This window comes from Peromyscus leucopus, chromosome 3, assembly GCF_004664715.2.
Source record: "Peromyscus leucopus breed LL Stock chromosome 3, UCI_PerLeu_2.1, whole genome shotgun sequence".
NCBI classification, from domain to species: domain Eukaryota; kingdom Metazoa; phylum Chordata; class Mammalia; order Rodentia; family Cricetidae; genus Peromyscus; species Peromyscus leucopus.
The window spans coordinates 111183423-111204921 of NC_051065.1; the positions used below are offsets into that span (position 1 = coordinate 111183423).

The 21499-nt window shown below is 39.8% G+C and overlaps 1 protein-coding gene and 1 long non-coding RNA gene across 2 annotated transcripts in view; one reads left to right on the forward strand and one right to left on the reverse strand.

Moving 5' to 3' along the window:
- LOC119087644 overlaps nucleotides 1-21499 on the reverse strand; it is a 73054-nt gene that overhangs the window by 21222 nt on the left and 30333 nt on the right. The window contains exon 3 of the long non-coding RNA XR_005091143.1: nucleotides 8401-8452. This is a non-coding gene — a long non-coding RNA (uncharacterized LOC119087644). The remainder of the gene's footprint in view (nucleotides 1-8400; nucleotides 8453-21499) is intronic.
- Kbtbd8 (kelch repeat and BTB domain containing 8) lies at nucleotides 5829-20009 on the forward strand. The gene is made up of 4 exons (XM_028855389.2): nucleotides 5829-5934; nucleotides 6486-6696; nucleotides 11497-12611; nucleotides 16822-20009. Exons 1-4 carry the CDS (start codon nucleotides 5919-5921, stop codon nucleotides 17283-17285), a joined length of 1806 nt encoding a protein of 601 aa, XP_028711222.1. The 5' UTR covers nucleotides 5829-5918; the 3' UTR covers nucleotides 17286-20009.

A 21499-nucleotide genomic window follows, 5' to 3' on the forward strand; every position in this document is an offset into this window, starting at 1 on the left:
ATATCTTTCCCACATGCAGACAATGACTTTGGCTCTTAAAATCAGTTTGAGTGTGACTGAATTAATTCAGGGACCAGTACAGTAATTCAATTTTACAGTAGATTTGTGGGGCATAGTCAACTTAATAACTATTCATGGTAAATTATAAATACCATGAAGAAATAGTAAATCATCATATCTCTAAAATGATGAGTGCTGCCTGACAAAGTCAGAATAGTTTAGCAGTGTGACTTTCTGTATTTTGGTTTTTACTTATTCTCTTAATGAAGGTTTCTCAAATCTAGGCAATCATCATTCCTGGCAGATTCTGGATTACCTTGTGATTGACACAGAAGTAGGCATGTTTAATGAGGAGAAATGTCATAATATCCTTCTCAGCACTGCTGGTCCCTGGGACCTTTCAGTATAATCAAAAGATCTGGAACCAAAGACCCTTTCACAACTACTGAAATACTGTTAGCACTAGTCTTTTCATTTACAGCAACAGTCATAGCAAATTTAACTAAAAGCCCTTAGTTTAAGTGAAATAAAGTAGGTGATTTATGGCTATTAATTCTCATTCCTTGTTCAGGTCTTAATTAAGTCTCACCAATAGTAAGGTACACATAGTTAATGTTTTACCTTCGAGGTCAAGCTAAGAGAAATAAGAGAGTGTCTACTGCTTTGGTCAGTGTTTCTGTAACTCCCTCTGCTTTGATGGCCTGCTCAACTCCTACAGTGAACATGATCTCTCAGCGCTTCTGAAATCTGTAACATGCTGTCTGAGATGTTTATCTTATCGAACTAGAGTGTGCCTTCAGCTCTTACGATGTAGTTGATTTTCATTTGAATATGTTTTACCTCTATAAACAATAAGGTCCTAAGTTAGGAATTCATTTCCCTCCTCCCCACTCCCTTCCCCTCCCCTTCTCTCCCCTCTCCTTCCTTCCCCTTCCCACTTTTCTCCCTCTCTTCCTTTTGTCATCCTACCCTAGCACACAGTGTCTTCCCAGAATACAGTAGTAGTGAGAGGAAAAAAATATTTTTGAAGACTGATGTAGTGGTGCACACCTTTAATCCCAGCACTTGGGAGGCAGAGGTAGGCAAATCTCTGTGAGCTCAAGCCCAGACTGATTTACGTTGGAAGTTCCAGGACAGCCAGAGCAAATAGTGAAACCCTGTCTCAAAAAAAAACCAAAATAAAACAAAATGGTTTTTTTTTTTTGAGAAATTAAATATTCATACCACTACTTTCTTTTTTGTTTTGTTTGGTTTTTTTGAGACAGGGTTTCTCTGTATAGCTTTGTGCCTTTTCTGGAACTCATTATATAGACCAGGCTGGCCTCGAACTCACAGAGAGCCACCTGCCTCTGCCTCCCGAGTGCTGGGATTAAAGGCGTGCACCACCACGGCCCGGCCATACCACTACGTTCATCCATACACATTTTCCTTCTTGTGTAGGCTAAATTCTAAGCACTAAAAGGACAAATTGATGCATTTTAGTATCCCCTGGTATAATAAATTCAATGTTTGAAAAAATATATAGTCTTCTAGTTATTACTATTACACAAGAGATACAATAAAGTAGAGAAACACCCAATAGGTGGACTTAATGCTAATATTCGCTTAGATTGTGTATTTAAAATACACCATATGCAACATATAGGTCCCAGAATTGAAAAAAAAATTAGTACCTGCAATTATATTAAATATTTATTGAAAAAAAAAACCATTCTGTTGCTTCATTCCAGGCATTAATCCAGTTAATACAAAAAAAAAAAAAAAAAAAAAAACAAGGAAAATGTCACATCGGACACATCAAGTAGATTGCCGCTGAGAAAGATAAATTTGTCAGGATGTCATTGGCTGAGAGGTAAGAGTCTTCAGTTTCCTTCTTCCTTTCTTTCATTTGACACAGCCCTGGTTAATCTCCCAGCCTCCACAGAACGGAACGAGGAAATTGGAAAGCCCCAGAATCGATTTGCAGGAGTGAGGTTCTATTTTCTCTCCCTCCTCCTCCATCAGAGCAGCCCTCGCCTCTGAGTTGTGTGGGATCGTTATCGACAGTTGCCTGTGCACAACTGATAATTGCTAAAAGCCATTCTCTAAATGTTAAGGCACACACAAAAAGGTGACTGCATTTCCCCCCTCACTTTTCAAATTTGTTGCTTTCATGATCTTTCATCTTCTTTATAACTTAAAGGTCAAGACTTTTCTCAAGCTGCCACCCCAGTGGTCTTCTTTGCTTTTGGTTCTGAGGTAATATATACAGCAAGAAAGCTCCAGTGCCTAACTTAAGTGCAGTTCTTATTTGGGGTTGCTTTTACAATTTCCATCCTTTATATATTTTACTCTAAACTGTAACTATGTAGGAAAATTGCTTCAAAGGGCAACACAATACTGATTTTTTTTTTTTTTTTTTTTTGAGACAGGATTTCTCCGTGTAGTTTTGGTGCCTGTCCTGGATCTCCCTCTCTAGACCAGGCTGGCCTCAAACTCACAGAGATGCGGCAGGCTCTGCCTCCCGAGTGCTGGGATTAAAGGCCACCACCACCCGACTCTACAGTACTGAATACATTAAAAAAGCTGGGTTATTTTTGCTGCTGTCTTTTCAGGCTATGCATAGGCTTGTAGCATGAATCTTAACAGGTCTTATTAATAAAATCAAACCTGGGAGCCAGGTTTTGGGGTGAATTCTGGAAGATCAGAGAAGCACAACAAGCCACAGCCACCGCACTTCACCAATTCCTCAGCTGATCCTGTTTCCTCAAACTGGAAGCCTCTGTGTCCTCATCTAAATGGATCTCAGCTGAACTGCTGCTCAAAAGCCTAAAAGCTTAACCAGGCTCTAGATCCTGGTCCTTATGGCTTAATATACCTTTCTGCTTCCTGCCATCACTTCCTGGGATTAAAGGCGTGAGTCACCATGCCTGGCTGTTTCCAGTGTGGCTTTGAACTCACAGAGATCCAGATGGATCTCTGCCTCCCAAGTGATAGGATTAAAGGTGTGAGTGCCACCATTTTCTGGCCTCTCTATCTGTCTAGTGGCTGTTCTGTTCTCTGACCCCAGATAAATTTATTAGGGTGCACAATATATTGGAGAACACAATATCACCACAGGCTTTATGGGTTTTTGTCAAGTTTAAACTTAGAGCTATCTTATTTAAAAATAAAACTATAGCTTTGGGCCATTTATTGTCCTCTCTGAAACAGAATCGTCTTTGGATTCTTAAAAAGCACTGAGGATTAGTAGAACTATTCCTTCAACTTTGAGATTCTTCTACTTACCCTGTTTAAAAAGTGCATCAAAATAATAATCTTCACTAGGCAATACCACCTGACCAGTAGTGGTGTCTATTTATAGAGTGTCAAATGAATGGAAAGCTTATGATTACAAGTTTGTATTTCTCAAATTTAGATTAACTCTGTACTTTGTAGTCTGCCCCATTCCTAAGTTGACAAATCTTTGCCCATTAAAGGAAGATGAAGCGTTCTTTTAGTTACTTTAGCACTATGGAAAAGCGTATTGTTTAATTAGTACAGAATTAAGTAGAAAATTGAGTGAGCCATGGAGACATGACCTTGTGATCCCAGCACTCAGAAGGTTGAATCAGGAAGAGATCAAGTTCAAGGCCAGACTGGGTTGTGTAGTTAGACTCTTGTCATTTCAAAAAAAAAAAAAAAAAAATTGGCCAAGTGTCTCTTAAAGAACAAGTATCATTTCCCTTATTTTAACAGGATTGGAAAAGTTGTTGATTAAATTTGAACTTCAGTTAAACAGTCAGTAGTACTCCCCCCAAAATACATGCTCTGTATTTTATTTGCTAAATCTATCATGAGAATTAATGCCATTTTTAATGCCCTCAATATTGTGAGCAAAATAATTTAACTAAATTAAATAGATGAAAAATGCAAATTCAAAGTTAGAATAATAAGTGAAATCAAATCCATGATGCAAAGACTAAGATGATAAGCAAGCCTTTCATGTTTCATCAGCAAGGACTGTGAAGAATGTTTATAAGCCCCAATCTCCAGGAAGCACATCTCATTAATTTGCATAGCAGTATAGTACTTGAAACTTTGAATTTCTAGCACACTTAAGGAATGAAACTCAACTGTTTTAAATCATCCCCACTTCTTTTTCAATTATAGGTGAAATTTCAAGAGCCTTTAATAAGTTCAGCTGGGGCTGATACTGTGCTTGCATGAGGCCTCTGTTCAATTTACAGCTTTATAATAAATAAATAATATTCACCTTCTTGATCTTTGCAATACCAGGAAAAGTTATCACCATGAATTAAGTCTCTCTCCACTAATGCTTCTTCATCATTCATCGATTCATAGTGTATTCCCAGTGTTTGTTCGCTGGTTTTACATTTATTTTTTTCTCTAAGTTTTTATAAAGTGTCAGACATCCTGTAAAATGCCAGAAACAGGATGAGGAAATCAGAAAAGACCAACAAAAGCTAGGGAGATGGCTCAGGGATTAAAGAATTTGCCACGCCAAGTGTGAGAAGTTTTTTTTTTAAAAGATTTATTTATTTATTATGTATACAGTGTTCTGTCTGCACACACCCCTGCAGGCCAGAAGAGAGAAGTTTTGGAATCCTCAGAACCCAACCTAGGAAGGCAGGGACAAGCAAGCTGGTGAAAAGACTAACTAGCCTTAATGCGTGGACTCTGGGTTTCACTGAGAGCTTCACTGGATAAAGAGAAGCAACGATGTAGGATCTCCACCATCAATCTCTGGCCTCCACATGCACACATGTACACGTGTACCACCCGCACACACTCCCACCCACATACATGTGCAAAAAAAAAAAATGGGAGAAGAAAAAAAAATAGGTCAACAATAAAATTCCTGCTTTCTTGCAAAAGACTATGAGGTAGACTGAATGCCAACTGTTGCTTATATGTTAGGGTAAAGGATCTATGTTCAAGAACTGGAAGAGCGCCTGGTGGTGGTGGCACAGTTTTTTTGTTTGTTTGGTTAGTTGGTTTTGTTTTTCAAGATAGGGTTTCTCTGTGTAGCTTTGCGCCTTTCCTGGAACTCACTCTGTAGCCCAAACTGGCCTCAAACTCACAGAGATCCGCCTGCGTCTGCCTCCCGAGTGCTGGGATTAAAGGAGTGCACCACCACCGCCTGGCCCTCCTGTACTCTTGAGCGAGACAGGTGTTTCCTGGGTGTGCTAGAAAGGTAAGCCAAGTGGATTCTGATCCCGAGTGGCCTTGTAACCGGATCCAGCTCTTCTGTGAAAAAGCAGGGCATGTGGCTAAGGTGACATCAAGTGGATGTCACAGGTGACTCATCAGAGCTTTGCTTTGGGGCCTACCGATATTTTTGTTCTGGGTAGGGTGTCTTAATGCCTTTGCATTTTTGGATAACAGCCCTCCTGACCATTTCTAACTTTTTAGAGTTTCAAAGCTCTCACGCAGAGCGCGTTTTCATACCGGAATCTAGTCAGGGGCAGGGAGTTTGGGGAATGAAGAATTGATTTTTAAAACGGAGTCGAGACTAGGAGAGAGGCCTTAGGCAGGGAAATTTGGGCTACAAGAGCTTCTCCTACCTCACGCCTGAGAGTGACAGCCCTCCTCAGCCAGAGGACTACATTTCCCGGCGGGCGCTGCGCATCTCACAGGCACAAGCTGGCGGGCTCCGGACTCTCCACCTCCGCCCAGCTAGCCAATAGGAATACCCGGTTTGGGCCCCTGCCCGACTAGGAGCACGCGGGAACGGGGGCACAAAAACTACATTTCCCGATGCGCAATTATTCGAATGCTGACCAATCAGCGCCATGAATTTCGAGGCTTGGGGAGGAGCCAGCCTGGTCAGGCGCCCCCATTGGCTAGGCGATGCTTAGTAGAGCCGGAACCCGGGAGCGAGCGAAGCGCAATGACATTTCCTCTTTAAATAACCGGAGCCGGGGCCCCTTGGAGTAATGGCTGCGTCGGCAGGTGGGTGGCGTGGTACGGCTGCCGCGGTGCTGGAAGAGGGAAGCAGGCGCGCGGTGGTCGGCCCCGACCTGGGGAGGCGGCCGTAAGGCGGGAGGGAGGGAAGGATGGAGAGGCGGCGGGCGCGGGGGTGAAGATGAATGGGGAGGAGGGCGGTGGGCGGCGCGCCCGCGGAGACCGGGGCGTCTGGATACCGGCCGCCCGCGAGGCGGTTGCGGGTCGCCCTGGCGTTCGCCCTCAGTCGCGCTGCCCTCGGGAGGCTCTCGATCCCCGCTCGGCCCCGAGCCGAGTCCCCGCGCACCGCCGCCGCCGGTTCGGCTGGCTCGCCTCACACCCTCCCTCGCGGCGGTCCGGGCTCGCCGGGCTCCCGAGGAGCGCGCTGGCCTGGGAACTTGTTTGCCCTCGCTGGGCGCTCGGCTCCCAGAGCCCACGTCGGCGGTCCTGTGCCTAGACAGGGGTGTTTGTGTAAAGGGTGGGAGGTGCGGGGGGAAAGGACCCACGACGCCGTAACTGGCTTCGAACTTCTTGTGGTTGTACGATTTTTTTCCTCCTAGATTTAAGTAAGTCTTCCCCAGCAACGAATGGGATCCCATCTTCAGACACAACCAACGAAGCGATGGACCCCTTCCATGCTTGCAGTATTCTTAAGCAACTCAAAACAATGTACGATGAAGGACAGTTGACAGACATTGTAGTGGAAGTGGATCACGGGAAAACATTTTCCTGTCATAGAAACGTTCTTGCTGCCATCAGCCCCTACTTCAGGTATGACGACGGTAGAAACTTGTATTACTATCCGTACCAGATTCCCTTTCGTCTCCAGTGTTGCCCACTTGGTTATGATATTGAGTTGGGACAAATAAATGAAGGCAAACAATGAGTTTGTTTTCTGCGAGGAGGTAACAGGCCTTGTCTTATTAATGAGCCCTTGTTTTGAACTGTGGGATTCTAGAGATCAGATAGTTGGACCTCTGTGTGAGGTGTTCCCCAATATGGAAGGCGCCTTGTCAGGTACACAGGTAGCTGGGTGGGGCTGGTGGTTGCTATATTGGGCAACAGCGAAGATATACAGTATTTCAATCATTGGAAGTTTTATTAGAGAATGACCTACACTTTAGTTTTAAAAATTCATGATTTTTTTAAAAGTATGTATAACATTTTTTTTTTTTTTTTGAGTTTAAAACACAGGAACCTGTTCCTTTACAAGTAAATCAGGACAGTAGATTGTTTTAATGCCATGGAGTTTGTAAAAAGTAGTGGAAGAGCCAGGCGGTGGCATCGGTGTTGGTGGTGTTGGTGGTGCATGCCTTTAATCCCAGCACTCTGGGAGGCAGAGTCAGCCGGATCTGTGAGTTCGAGGCCAGCCTGGTCTAGAGAGGGAGCTCCAGGACAGGCACCAAAACTACACAGAGAAACCTTGTCTAGGAAAACAAAACAAAACAAACAAACAAACAAAAAAAGTGGAATAAATGAAATACTTTGTCTTTGTTTCCAAGATTCCCAGAAGTAACTGCTTTTTTCACTTTCATTTTCTGTTTACTTTTAACATAAAATATTGAAAAGTGAACATTTTAAAGTTGGGTCTGAAAACTAAATTCTTATTCTAAGAACAAGTGATTGGTAAAGGTAACTTTCTTCCTGAGCATCAATGTTTTGTATCAAGTATTTTCTTCTAAAAGCCCTTTGGTATTCAGAAGTAGTTCATGAATGATAGCAAGAACATCTTGTCAGCCACACTCCGGCTTTAATCTTTCGAGGTGCTTATAGGGCACATCCCGCTGTAATGCTGCATTCATGAGTTTCTTGTTCTTCTCAGAATGCTGGATTGAATGTTGTTACTTCAATTTGATTCTTTTTTTTTTTTTTTTTTTTTTTTGTTTTTTGTTGGGTCTTGCTCACAGATGCCCACCTGGCTCTGCCTCCCGAATGCTGGGATTAAGGAAGTGTGCCACCAGTGCCTGGCTTCAGTCTGATCTTAAAACCAATTAGAGCTGGGTAGTGGCATTTGACTTTAATCCTTTAATCCCAGCACTCAGGAGGCAGAGGCAGGCGGATCTCTGAGTTCGAGGCAGCCTGGACTACAGAGTGAGCTTTAGGAAAGGCTCCAAAGCTATACACAGAAACCCTGTCTGAAAAAACAAACAGACAAAACCCAATTAGACTTGTCGTGGGTAGGCCATTGAACTACTAAGTATCAGTTATCACAGGGTGGTAAGCCAGCTGGCAATGGAAACCACTGCTGTTCCTCATGTATGTGTTTGACTATATACCACAGTTGCTCCTTACCAAACTGAATGAAGCTTACTTGATTTGTACTGTCTTCTATAATCTTAATAATCTTAATCTCTAATCAGATACATATGAAATACATACATACATATCCATTTACATATGAAAAAAGATTCTCGGTGAGTGCTATCTGAGTCAATCGAGTGGCAGAGCTCGATTCTATTCCAAAAGTAGACTTACCGTGTGACATTTGTAGGACAAAAATGGATGAAATGGGTCTTCATTAAAGTTTCTGTTTAAAAAAAAAAAACTGTTATCTTTGATAGTAAAATGGAGCTTCAAAGTAAAAATTTTCTCACTGAAACTTTATTCTCTAGATAATACCATATAAATGTCACATATAATTAAAATTAGATTTGAATGCCTACACGAAAGAAGTATGGATACAGTAGATCTTAGTTTCTAAGAAGTTAAAAAATGTTTGGAAATATTTCTGAACATTCACATGTAGATGTTGCTAGAAAACTAAAAAACTAAATTCTTTTCTGCACACAAGTTTCTTGGCTGTCTTGGTATGGGGATCTCAGAAATCCACTTAATAGTTTCTAAACCTTGCATGGCAGCACAGGTGAAAGAATTAGAACAGCTGGAATGTGACCTGGCCATTTCCTGATCCAGTGATTGCCAAAATTAATGACTATGAAATATTTTTGCTACTTGGTATTCTGTGCGAGAAAGTACCCCCACAATGTATTTAGAGTACATGAAGAACCTTTTAGGGAACTCACTGAGGTATCAGGCCATTCCCATGTGTTAGCCTAGCCTGTTGAAGGCAAGAGTGGCTCAGGATAAAGAGATATGTGATGACATTCTTCCTTTCTACCTAATGAAGGCCCAGATTTTTCTTTTTATTTGGTAGCTTTATAGTTGAATCATTCATTACCTGAACTGGAAACCAGCTCAAATGTAGGAACATCTGATTTGTAGTCATCAAAGCCTGTAGTAATATTAAACTTAAAACTTACATTATTGAAGTGAAAAAGATAAGTAGTCTGTATACCAAGTTGATCTCTTGTACCCTCCAGGTTTCTCATTCTGCTTATTAAAATCTCACGAATTGAGGACTGGAGAGATGACTCCACGGTTAAGATCACTAACCGCTCTTGCAGAGGATCCAAATTTAGTTAGCAACACCCATATCAGGCCACTCACCACCACTGTAGCTCCAATTCCAGGGGGATCCAATGCCCTCTTGTAATCTCTGCAGGCATCTGCACTCACATGTGAACAATCTTCCACATGCGTACATATAAATAAGAGAATAACATCTTTTTAAAAAACGAAGCCCCCATGTGTTTGATGAGGATTTCATAGGTGTCTGCCCATTTTCCTAGTTAGGATACTTTTCACAGGATAATGAAACAAGTTCAAAGGGTCTAGATCTAGTTGCTTTTATCCCCCTTACCACATAGATTTCTTCAATTCTATTAAGCACCCCAGATGCTTTTCAGAAAGAATAAAAGCACACACATCTTTTCTCATAGGGCTTTTGGGAGACTTTTACTATTTAAGAGTTTCCTAGAATGGTTAGTTGTGGTAGTACACACCTTTAATTCCAGCACTTGGGGAGTCAGAGAGAAGTAGGAGGAGCTCTGTGAGTTCAAGGCCAGCCTAGTCTATGTAGTGAGTTCCAGAACAACCAGGGCTATATAAAAAGACCTTGTCTCAAAACAACAACAAAAAGTTCTTTAGAATGAAGCCTCACAGAAAGGAAATGATGTTTACTTAAAAGTCCAAGTGTTTTATCTGCTTACTGTTTTGGGAAAGGTTTCATAAATATACTCAGTTAAAAAAGAAATAAAAACCAAACTGTCTTGACTGAAGCAAAATATTAAAGCATGCCCAAGCTGTTCTCAGATTTATTGTTGCTCAGGACACTATGAATTTGTGGTCACACTCTTGCCTCAGCCTTCCACGAACTGGGGTCATACACCACTGCACCCACCTTAGAAGCTTAGTCTTGAGGGTATAATTTGGGGAAATTAAACATAATTTCCATGGAATCAGCAATGTGTTAAATGTGAAACTTTTTAGAAAAAGACATTATATTAACCCTATCATTTTTTATATGGATATAAATAGGTAAAATACAGGAACTTTAACTTTAAAATGAAGTATATCTATTTTAAGAAAGGGTTTTCAAAGTGTCCAAGAATAAGTAAAATGATCTTTCAAAGGATTTCAGTTTTAAAAGGTATAGGTGAAAAATATATACCTTTGAAGAATGCTATTCTCTTTCTGAGATGAAAATTTACTTTGTGTATACAAGTTCTCTTGTAATTTTCACTGGGCCATCAAAGATTTTATTAGATTGGCTCAATGTGCTTAGGATAAGCTAGCTGTCCTGATGATATATTGAACTTTCTGGGACATGACAATTTAAGGTCTCTTTATCTGTAAGGCAGTTTGACTAGAGGCTTGAGTAGGTGCTCCAAGGACAATCAGATCTGAAATATGTCACTTATGGTTCTTACCAACATTCTCCTTTTCCCATAGTTAGCATGTGAGAACAGAATCCTGCCCCTCTCCCTTTTCCAGGTCTTATGTGGACTCTAGTGAGACTAAGGAACCCAATTAGCACACAATCTGATTAACAAGAGATGCCTGTAAGAGTCTTATTAATTTTATATGCACAGAGGGATTCTTCCAAGAAAGTAAAGTCCACACAAATAACTGAAGCATGATGCATTTGTATCTGTTAGACAAAGAACAGTACATTTGTCAAGGAATGTCAGGGTAAGTGGCTATCTGGTTTAGGACCATAAATTTTAGGATGTTACTTGGGGATATGTGGGAGTGGGGGAGTTGTAGAAGCATTTGAGAGACAAAGAGTGACTTCAGAGTTTGTTTAATCAGGCTCACTCCAGCCACAATTACCCAATTACTCTGGTGATCGTGGCTATTTTCTAGCCTTGGTATGTGAAGGACCACCATCCTGAAAGAGTCTCCATGATTTGCTGCATAGAGGGAGAGAGGCCACATGGCCCTTCCATCAGCTTTAGTTAGTTCCCCAGGTGATTTCAGCTTGAAGCAATCTACCAGTGTACCTATTTTTAGATTGTATGTTTTTTAATTCTTGGCACAAGATGGAATGACCCTGAGAACAGAGCTTTTGAGATTAACTAGATTTAAATTCTTGTACTAGTTCATCCCTGTGCAGAACATGAGGAATGTATTCCTTTTGCTTCAGAAGGACTTATCTGTGTGACAACTTTATACTTCTAAAAATTTTCATTTGTGGTACATATAAAATATTAACCACTTTTTCTTTCTTAGGTCCATGTTCACTAGCGGCCTTACAGAGAGTACTCAGAAAGAAGTTCGAATCATTGGTGTCGAAGCTGAATCAATGGATTTAGTATTGAATTATGCCTATACCTCTAGAGTTATTCTGACAGAGGCCAATGTTCAAGCCTTGTTCACTACAGCTAGCATCTTCCAAATTCCTTCCATACAAGACCAGTGTGCTAAGTACATGATTAGTCATTTGGACCCACAAAATTCTATTGGGGTCTTTATCTTTGCTGATCATTATGGTCATCAAGAACTTGGAGATCGATCAAAAGAATACATCCGTAAAAAGTTTCTGTGTGTCACCAAAGAACAAGAGTTTCTCCAGCTGACAAAAGACCAACTCATAAGCATACTAGATAGTGATGATTTAAATGTAGACCGGGAAGAACATGTTTATGAAAGCATTATAAGGTGGTTTGAACATGAGCAAAATGAAAGAGAAGTACACCTTCCAGAAATTTTTGCCAAATGTATACGTTTTCCTTTGATGGACGATACATTTATCAAGACAATTCCACCTCAGTTTGCACAGGCCATAGCCAAAAGCTATGGAGAAAAGGGACTATCCAACACCAATGGCTGTACGCAGAGGCTTGGAATGACTGCTTCTGAAATGATCATATGTTTTGATGCTGCACACAAACACTCAGGAAAGAAGCAAACAGTGCCTTGTCTAGATATAGTCACAGGAAGAGTGTTTAAACTATGCAAACCACCAAATGACCTAAGAGAAGTTGGGATTCTGGTATCACCAGATAATGACATTTACATTGCAGGAGGGTACAGGCCAAGCAGCAGTGAGGTCTCCATCGATCATAAGGCAGAAAATGATTTTTGGATGTATGACCATTCCACCAATAGATGGCTATCCAAGCCATCCTTGCTTCGAGCCAGAATAGGCTGCAAACTAGTGCATTGCTCTGGTAAAATGTATGCAATTGGAGGGCGTGTGTATGAAGGTGATGGAAGAAACTCCCTGAAGTCCGTGGAGTGCTATGACAGCAGAGAGAACTGCTGGATGACTGTTTGTGCCATGCCGGTTGCAATGGAGTTTCATAACGCTGTGGAGCACAAAGAGAAGATCTATGTTTTACAGGGTAGGTGACAGAGTGATTCTTCATGAAAGGGTGGGGTACTTAATAATAGTAAAGCAGGTAACAGTCCTAGCAGTTCATATTTCTGGTTTCCTAACCATGAACTATACTAGAACATTCTGCCTGAGAAAATCAAGGTAAAAAAGTTAAAAAATTTAAGTTATTTTTAAGTTACTGAAATGGTCCTTTGTTTTGTATTATGTTTGGATATCATATAAAGTATTTCTAAAAACAATTTAATAAGTAATAGTTCAGCTATTACTATTTCAGAGCATTTAAAAAAGTCTAAATAAACAAAGGTTAATCATTTTTGTTTTTCAATAATATAGTCAAGAGATATAGCAACTACTTTTTTATGGAACTTAACAAATGAGTTTACCGGAATTACACTATTCATTTACCAAGGATTTTTTTTTTAAAAAGATTTGTTTTTATTTTTTATGTATGAGCATTTTGTCTGCATTTATGTCTGGGCACCATGTGTATGCAGTGTCCACAGATCAGAAGAGGGTGTTGGATCCCCTGGAACTGGAGTTATAGACAGTTGTGAACTGACATGTGTGTTCTAGACACTGAACCCAGGTCCTTTGGAAGAGAAGCCAGTGCTTTTAAACACTGAGCTATATTTCCAACTCCTACCTATTGATGTAACCAACCTTCTTATTAAATAAGAAACACAGAAACAATGCGAAAGAGAAAGCCGAGAGGTCAGAGCTCAGAGCCAAAATCTCACCCTTTCGCCTGCAGTGTCCCAGCCTCCCGAATGAGAGCCTCTATTTCCCGTCTGTTCGTCTATTTAAAGAGACAGAACAAGCCACAGCTATCTCACCTCACCAGTTCCTCAGCTGGTCCTGTTTCCTCAGACTGGAAGCTTCTGTGTCCTCATCCCAATAGCTCTCAGCTGAACTGTGTTGCTCCAAAGCCTGAAAGCTTAACCAGCCAAATGCTTCTAGTTCTGGTCCTCATGCCTTATATATCTTTTTGCTTTCTACCACCACTCCCTGGGATTAAAGGCTGGCTTTCTGGGATTAAAGGAGTGTGTCACCACCATGCTTGGCTATTTCCAATGTGGCCCCGAACTCACAGAGATCCAGAGGGATTTCTATCTCTGGAATGCTAGGATTAAAGGCATGTGCCACCACCGCCACACTCTTGCTATGGCTCTAATAGCTCTGACCCCCGGGCAACTTTATTTATTAACATACAATCAAAATCACATTTCAGTATAATTAAATTACCACCACACCTACCAATTTTTTTTTGTTTGTTTGTGGGTTTTTTGCTTGTTTGTTTTTATATATATGAACCACATACCTACTTGGAGACTGCAGAGGCCAGAAGAGGGATGAATACCTTGGAACTAGAGTAAGATGGTTGTGCTGCTGTGTGGATGCTGGGAATCGAACTTGAGTCCTCTAATAGAACAGCTAGTGCTCCTAGCCACTGAGCCACTTTCCAGCCCCACAAAGGGTTCCATAGTTATGAAGCTTAATTACAAAGTCTTGAAGTTACGTTCTTTAGATCTCACCTTTTTTTTTTAATGGTATGTATATGAATGTGCAGGTGTGAAGATCAGACATTAACATTGGGTGTCTTTCTCTATTGCTGTCCACCTTAGTTCTGAGACAGGATCTCATTGAAACTGGAGCCTACCAATTGTCTCAACTAGCTGGCCACCGAGTCCCTCGGGAATCTGACTTTCTCCACTCCCTCACTGCTGGGGTTACTGGTGTGCCACGTTGCCCTGCTTCCTTGTGGCTCCTGGGAATCTGAACTTAGATCCTCTTGCTTGTATTGCTAGCACTTTTCCCCTTAACATTTTTCTTAAAGGTTTTACTTGCAGGGATTTTGAATGCAGTGTGGATAATTCTAAAATCCTAATTCACTTTCCGTGTTTCTTAATGGGTTATGTTTAAGTAATTTCCTTATATGACTACATGAATAAAACAGGAACAGTGTAAGTTTTTATGAAGATATATATGGTTATTTTTAAGCCCCATCCCATTTTTAAAAAATTATATTTTTTGCTCTAATCTTTTGACTTAAAATTTTTGAGAGATGCCTGGACATGTTTGCTGTACATTGCTTATTTTGCAGAATTAACTAAGGAGAAGTACTGTCTGGTACCATATTTTCGTTAAATGAAAACTTGGCATGACGGGCTTATCTTCGTAAAATATAAAAATGGATGTATAATTCATTCAAGATAGTTATATCATTCAGTGTGATGAAGTATGCTCCTCTCTTTCTCTATCTCTGTATGTTACTGGCAAAGTAGTTTATAGAGATAATTTTAATGGAATGTGTGGGCTGTATATTAATGCAAATACTGTATCAAAACAGCAATGACTTAATAGATTATCAGGACCAAAACAAATAGTTTGTAACTGGAGGTTGTATTTTACATAAGAAGAATCTGAAGCCCTGAGTCTTTTTAATTGCTTGTCATTGATTTTAGTTTATTAAAGAGGAGTTGAGATTTCTTTTTTAAATTAAATTTTTTTTACTCATTTTACATAACAACGCAGATCCCACTCTCAACCCTCCTCCTACTCCCCTCTAACCCCCTGACCCCCATTCCCTCCTTCAAAAGCTGTGGAACCTGCACAGGACCGGACTAGGCCCTCTGCGTACAAGAGACAGTTGTGTAGCTTGGTCTGTTTGAGGGGTTCTTGGCAGTGGGATAAAGATCTGTCCCTGGTGCATGAGCTGGCATTATGGAGTCCATTACCTATGGTGGGATGCCTTGCTCAGCCTTGATGATGCAGGAAGGAGATCCTGCATCAACTGAGTTGAGATTTCTTAAAATTTAACTTTTTATTATATGAAATTTGTAGAGAATTGAGACATGTAAAAGATCTTAACTCCATTTTCTTTATCAAGAATAATGTAATATGGCCGGGTGGTGGTGGCGCACACCTTTAATCCCAGCACTCAGGAGGCAGAGGCAGGCGGATCTTTGTGAGTTCGAGGCCAGCCTGGGCTACCAAGTGAGTTCCAGGAAAGACGCAAGAGCTACACAGAGAAACCCTGTCTCAAAAAACGGGAAAAAAAAAAAAAAAAAAAAGAATAATGTAATATGTTAGCCAATAAGGAGAAGTAATGTGTAAGCGAAAGTTGAGACTTAAATAAAATTGGAGTTGAAATGTCACTGTTATTAAGCAGGCAATTTTATTTATAGATGAGAGTGTCCCTAATAGAATAGTTTAAAGGGAAGCTGTATGAATCTGGTATTCATTACTAACTCCAACAAAGCTTCTTTATATATGTAACCTGACGAAAACTGTCTTACAGGTTGAGCATCGCTAATGTAAAAAGCCAAATGTTTTGAAATCTGAGGCTTTTTGAGCACTGTTGTGGTTCTACACATGGAAAATTCCATACCTGACCTTATATAACAGGTGACAGTTGAAACACAGGCAATGAAAATACTGTAGTAATTCATGTTTTGACTTGGAGTAATCCCCAAAGTAACATATTATATATATGCAGATACTCTAAACGCTGAAATACTTAGAGTATCAAGCACTTTGTATAAATGTTCGACCTGCTCTACCTATAACTGCTGAAGTATAAATTTAATATGCCCATAGGGTTCATATTGTTAACACAAAGACATTATACAGTGTTCTTATTAAGCTGGGCATAGTTGCACATGCCTATAGTTGCACATGGTAGGAGGATTTTAAGTCAAGGCCAGCCTGAGCTCAGGCTGGAGACCTTATCAAAAAAAACAAGCAGTGCTATATCATTAGTAGGATCTTGTAATTCTTTATTTTAATTCTTTCAGACATTTTCCTATTGGCAGTCTGACTCACCACAGCCTTTTATTGTCAGTTTAGAATAGTAACTGACTCAATGTCAGTTCCATAAATTGTTTTGAAATTTATCTTTGCTTTATAACAACATTCATGTAAACACATCAGTGACCCACAAGCACAAATCTAAACAATTCTATGTGCTATTTTCTAACCAAATAGCACACACATATATAATGGGTTTTTATGGTTAAATTGTATGTGTGCATGTTACCTGCCTTATTCTCCCCAGATTATATATATCAATGCAGGTTGACTATAATATTACTGTTACTCTGTATATTTTAGGAGGCAAATGTTTGGAAAACATAAGCTCTTTAGTCTTCAGAGGTTGGAATTAAAGATGCAACCAAACTTGAAATTTTACATATTTGTTTCTTTTTTTCTTTTTTTAGGAGAATTTTTCCTCTTCTATGAGCCTCAAAAAGACTACTGGGGATTTCTAACCCCCATGACTGTGCCTAGAATCCAGGGCTTGGCGGCTGTGTACAAGGACTCCATCTACTACATAGCTGGGACCTGTGGAAATCATCAGCGTGTGTTTACTGTAGAAGCCTATGACATAGAGCTCAATAAATGGACTCGGAAGAAGGACTTTCCATGTGATCAGTCTATAAATCCATACCTTAAGCTGGTACTTTTTCAGAATAAACTCCATTTATTTGTCCGAGCTACTCAAGTGACTGTTGAAGAACATATCTTCAGAACCAGCAGGAAAAATTCTCTTTACCAGTATGATGATATTGCTGACCAGTGGATGAAAGTGTATGAGACCCCAGATCGGCTGTGGGACCTTGGCCGCCATTTTGAGTGTGCTGTGGCTAAACTCTATCCTCAGTGTCTTCAGAAAGTACTGTAATACGTAACAGGCCTCAGCACGTCACTGGCATCTCATACTAAGGAACCTTGTTTAGGAAATAATGTCAACATTGATGAAAGCTGAGAGTTTTGTATACAGAAATGGGTGCTCGTAAAGATTGTGTGGGGAGGGATTTGCTTTTATCTTCATGATATTTTCATTTCAGTAAGGAAAGATAACAAAGTGCAATTATCAGCATTTTTCCACCCCTGACATAAAAGTATCATTCTAGAATTTTGTGATAAATAGTCCCTGAGAAACCAGGTGAATCAAGACAACTATGCACTCTTAAAAAGCAGTTTGAGTATTCCTGGGTAGAGACATCCAAACTAGTTAACGTGACTTTTTATTTTAAATACGGGTAACAATATGAGGCAATATCATTTATTTAGCTGTGATCTCTCTAACACAGAGAAGCACTAACTTAGATCCTCATTCTTACTATTTATATGTATTTGCATATCTATTTTTGTGTACTGTTTTCAAGTGTACGAGATTTTAAGCTCTGTCAAACTGAAGGAAAACTCAGTCTCAGAAAGAACTTTCAGTCACGTTGTTTCATATTCTCATGTAACTTTAAGTTAAAACTTTGAAGTGGCAGTTTTCTGTCCATAACTTTTTCAAGTGCTACTGTTTCATCTTTTAAAATCCCAGAAAGGGCTCAGATTTGCAGGTGACTGGTGCTCGTATAAGTTAATTCATGTGTAGCTAGACCGGTTTAAATGGTTTGAGTCTGTGTTTCTCTTTCAGATTAGCATGCTAGTTCCATGGCTGTGGCACTTTGTCTTGTGACTTCATAAGGTCTGCTCTTTGTGTGATAGGATATGGCCGATGGCCATTGGTCTAACTGGATTCAGTTTTACAATCCCAAGTTTGCACTAACATGGGCTGTTTTGTTGCCCAACCTCTTTTTCCATCCTCTACTTGTCCAGTCATTGTTGGTACCATGAAAGTTATATAACTTAAAATGTGAAGTTTTACACCTACTTTTAAAATTCTGTTTTCTAGAACTGAATCTTACAGTACTCTAATAATTTAGTGGCTTTTAAGGTTCATATTACAGTTATAACCTCTTTATTTATTGCACTCAACAGTGGTGAATATTTTTATGTTGAAACACTTGTTTAAGGTGAAGGTGATATAGAAGGAAGGATGAAGGAGGAACAGAATCATAGCTTTCTGTACTGTGGGTTCTAAAGAGCTGTTCATATTTAACTGATAAGTTTCTCAGTTGGTTTGTCCTTCATGTTAATATTCCTAAGTAAGTCCTTTTGTACCTAAGGCAAGTATCTGGATTGATAATGTACTCATTACTATGCTTACTATAACTGATAAGTAATACACACATAAGATCAGAGTCTGTCCTCAGTCAGAAGTTTGATTCTCTTGAAGAAAACTGGCATGGTTTGTATTGGGGGAAAAAAAAAAGAGAGAGAGAGAAAAGAAAAGAAAAAAAAAAGTCTTGCACAAATTGTAAGGTGATACTGTGAAACAAATTGAAAACATTGCCTCTTGCATCACATACCTCCTTTTCCAGAAACTGTAGACTGCTTTACAAAGGCCCTCCAAGTAGAGCTGGTTCTCTGAAGCAGGAAGTCAAGTGGACAGCATTCAAGAATGCGTGTGTTCGTGTCCCGCACAGCTAGACGTGCGGTTCCTCCTAATCTCTGTCAACTTTGTCAACCAATATTTTTTTACCTCTCTAGTTTGTCTTGTGTTTCCTTTTGCTTCATGCTGTTTTAGGGTTATTTCTGTGAATTGTTTGAATTACAGTTTTGCATTGCTAATGAGAGGGAAAAATAGTTTTTACAAGAGATATCCATGTAATTTATTTTTGAAAGCTTTGTTGAGTATCTAAGATTTCCTGCCACTTTGACAATCTCTGTATTTAGGAAAATGTATTACTTGAAAACAAGACATAGGACATTGAGTTAGCAATGTACATGTTCCATATGATATATAAAAGAACAACACACTGTGGCTAATCTACGCTAGATTTATTCTGTTGATCTGTACAACAGTTGGTCCTTTTGTTATAACAGTGTATATTGAGGGTATCATCTAAGTATAGTGTGTCAAAGCCAAGGTTTAGAATTTGCTATGGGAGTAGAATATATATATTGAATTTTGTATGAAGAACTATTTGTTTACATTAAATAGCTGGGATATTTTGCCACTTTTAAAATGATTTCAGAAAAGGTCCTAGGAAACTAAGATTAGTGATATGTGTGGGTTTATGTGTAGATACTTAAGGTACATTTTCATAGTTTGAGAATATTAGTAGAAGGCACAATGGCTACTACAGAATTAAAAGATCTAACATGCCAATCCCACTTTAACTATGTTTGAAGAATGTACGTAGCACTTTTCCTATATAGTTTTTATACAATGAAAACTGGGCTAGGTGTAACTTTGTTGTAGGAAAGAAGAAATTATTTATGTCGTCTTTGTTTCTTGTTCTCCTACAAAGTTGATGTGTAAGTAAGCGTCAAGTTGATTTCATTGGTGCATGAGGAAAAGTGGATATGATCTGTAAGGAACCAGAGTCCCATGTAAAGAAGTTTTAAATGGCATTCAATATTCAGTGCTCAGGTATGTAGTAAGTACTGTAGTCCTATGGGGCAAATGTGTAGATATTTTTAAACATTTTGCCGTAATTGCACAATTTTTGCATTTTTACCTGATGTCATTGTTTCTTGTAATAAAACCTTTTCTGATTGAAAACTGCCAGTGTTGTAAACTGACCTGAAGAATGAATTTTGAAAAATTAAAATTTGGTGAAAATCATAACCTTATGTCATAGTATAATGAAATACTATCTTAACCCATTTAATATCTGACTTGTGACCTAAAATGAACTAGTTAGTAATACCAGTAACTCTGTTATTCTGATCTAGCCTAAAATGTCCTCGATGCCTCTCTTTACGTACACTTCATACCCCATCCCAGAAAATGCTGTTGCTTGCTCTGGAGCATCCCCATACTCTGTGTACCGCTTTCACTGTGTTACCCTAGTCTAAGCCTGTCCCGTCTGCCTGTGTGCAGTTACTGCAAAGGATTTCTTTCTACTTAGCACCCTTGATACCCTGTGATCGTTTTCTCCACGCAGTTGTCTGGGTGGTTCTGAAGTCAGGGTTGTGTCCTCCTTCTGCTCAGATCCAATGGCATCCTAACTCCCTATAGGAACTGAGGTCCTTACCAATATTATTTGCAATTCAATAATACTATCTCTTGGACCTTATTGTAATTCCTTGAACTCACTGGATCCAGCTACATTAACCATGCTCTTCCTTAGACATGCCAAGTATCTTCACCATCAGGGCCTTTGCCCTTGCCATGTTACTGATCAGAGAAGGCCTTATACTTCACTTAAAATACCACCTTCCTGGGCTGGAAAAAGCCTGAGTTCTTAAAGAGCACTGTCTGTTCTTCCAGAGGACTGGGTTCGATTCCTAGCGCCCACATGGCAGCTCACAACTGTCTGCAACTCCAGTTCCAGATGTTCTGGCCTCCTGAGGCATGAAGTACATGTATTGAACACACACAGTGCAAAGATATACATGCAGGAAAACACATAAGTTTAAAATACCAATGTGCTAGAGAAACTTTTCTGATGGTTCTATTTTCCAGGTCCTCTCTCATTCTGCCTATTTCTTTCTGCTCTATTTTCCACACATCTTTTTCCCTTTTTAAAATGTTATGAAGTCAAAGATTTTTGCCTTACTGCTGCAGTTTTTAAAGTTGTTTCTTTTTTTAAAGATTTATATCTATTTACTTGCATATGTGTGTCTGAGTAGGCCACATGTGTGCAGCTGCCTATGGAGGCCATGGAGCTGAATTTAGAAGAGGTTGTGAGCCACCTGACATGGGTGTTGGGAGCCAATGAAAAACACTCTTAACCACCGAGCCATTTCTCCAGCCCCTACTCCTGGGCTTTACACTGATTGCACACAGTTGGCATTTAATAAATGTTGACAGAAGTGAGTTTTCAGTTCAGTGTCTGTGTGTGCTGAGAAGTGGTAGGTCTGCTGTTTCAGAAGCACAGACCAGTTGAACTGGAGAAGGTCACGTAAGTACTCTGGATTTTCACATTCAGTGGGTTCTGTTGCCCCAACACTATGTTAAATACCTAATGTAACTTCTGAATTGTTCTCACCCAAGCAGAACCTTTTCTCTGTTATCCTGCCTGCTCCTCTGTTCTATTACACTAATAA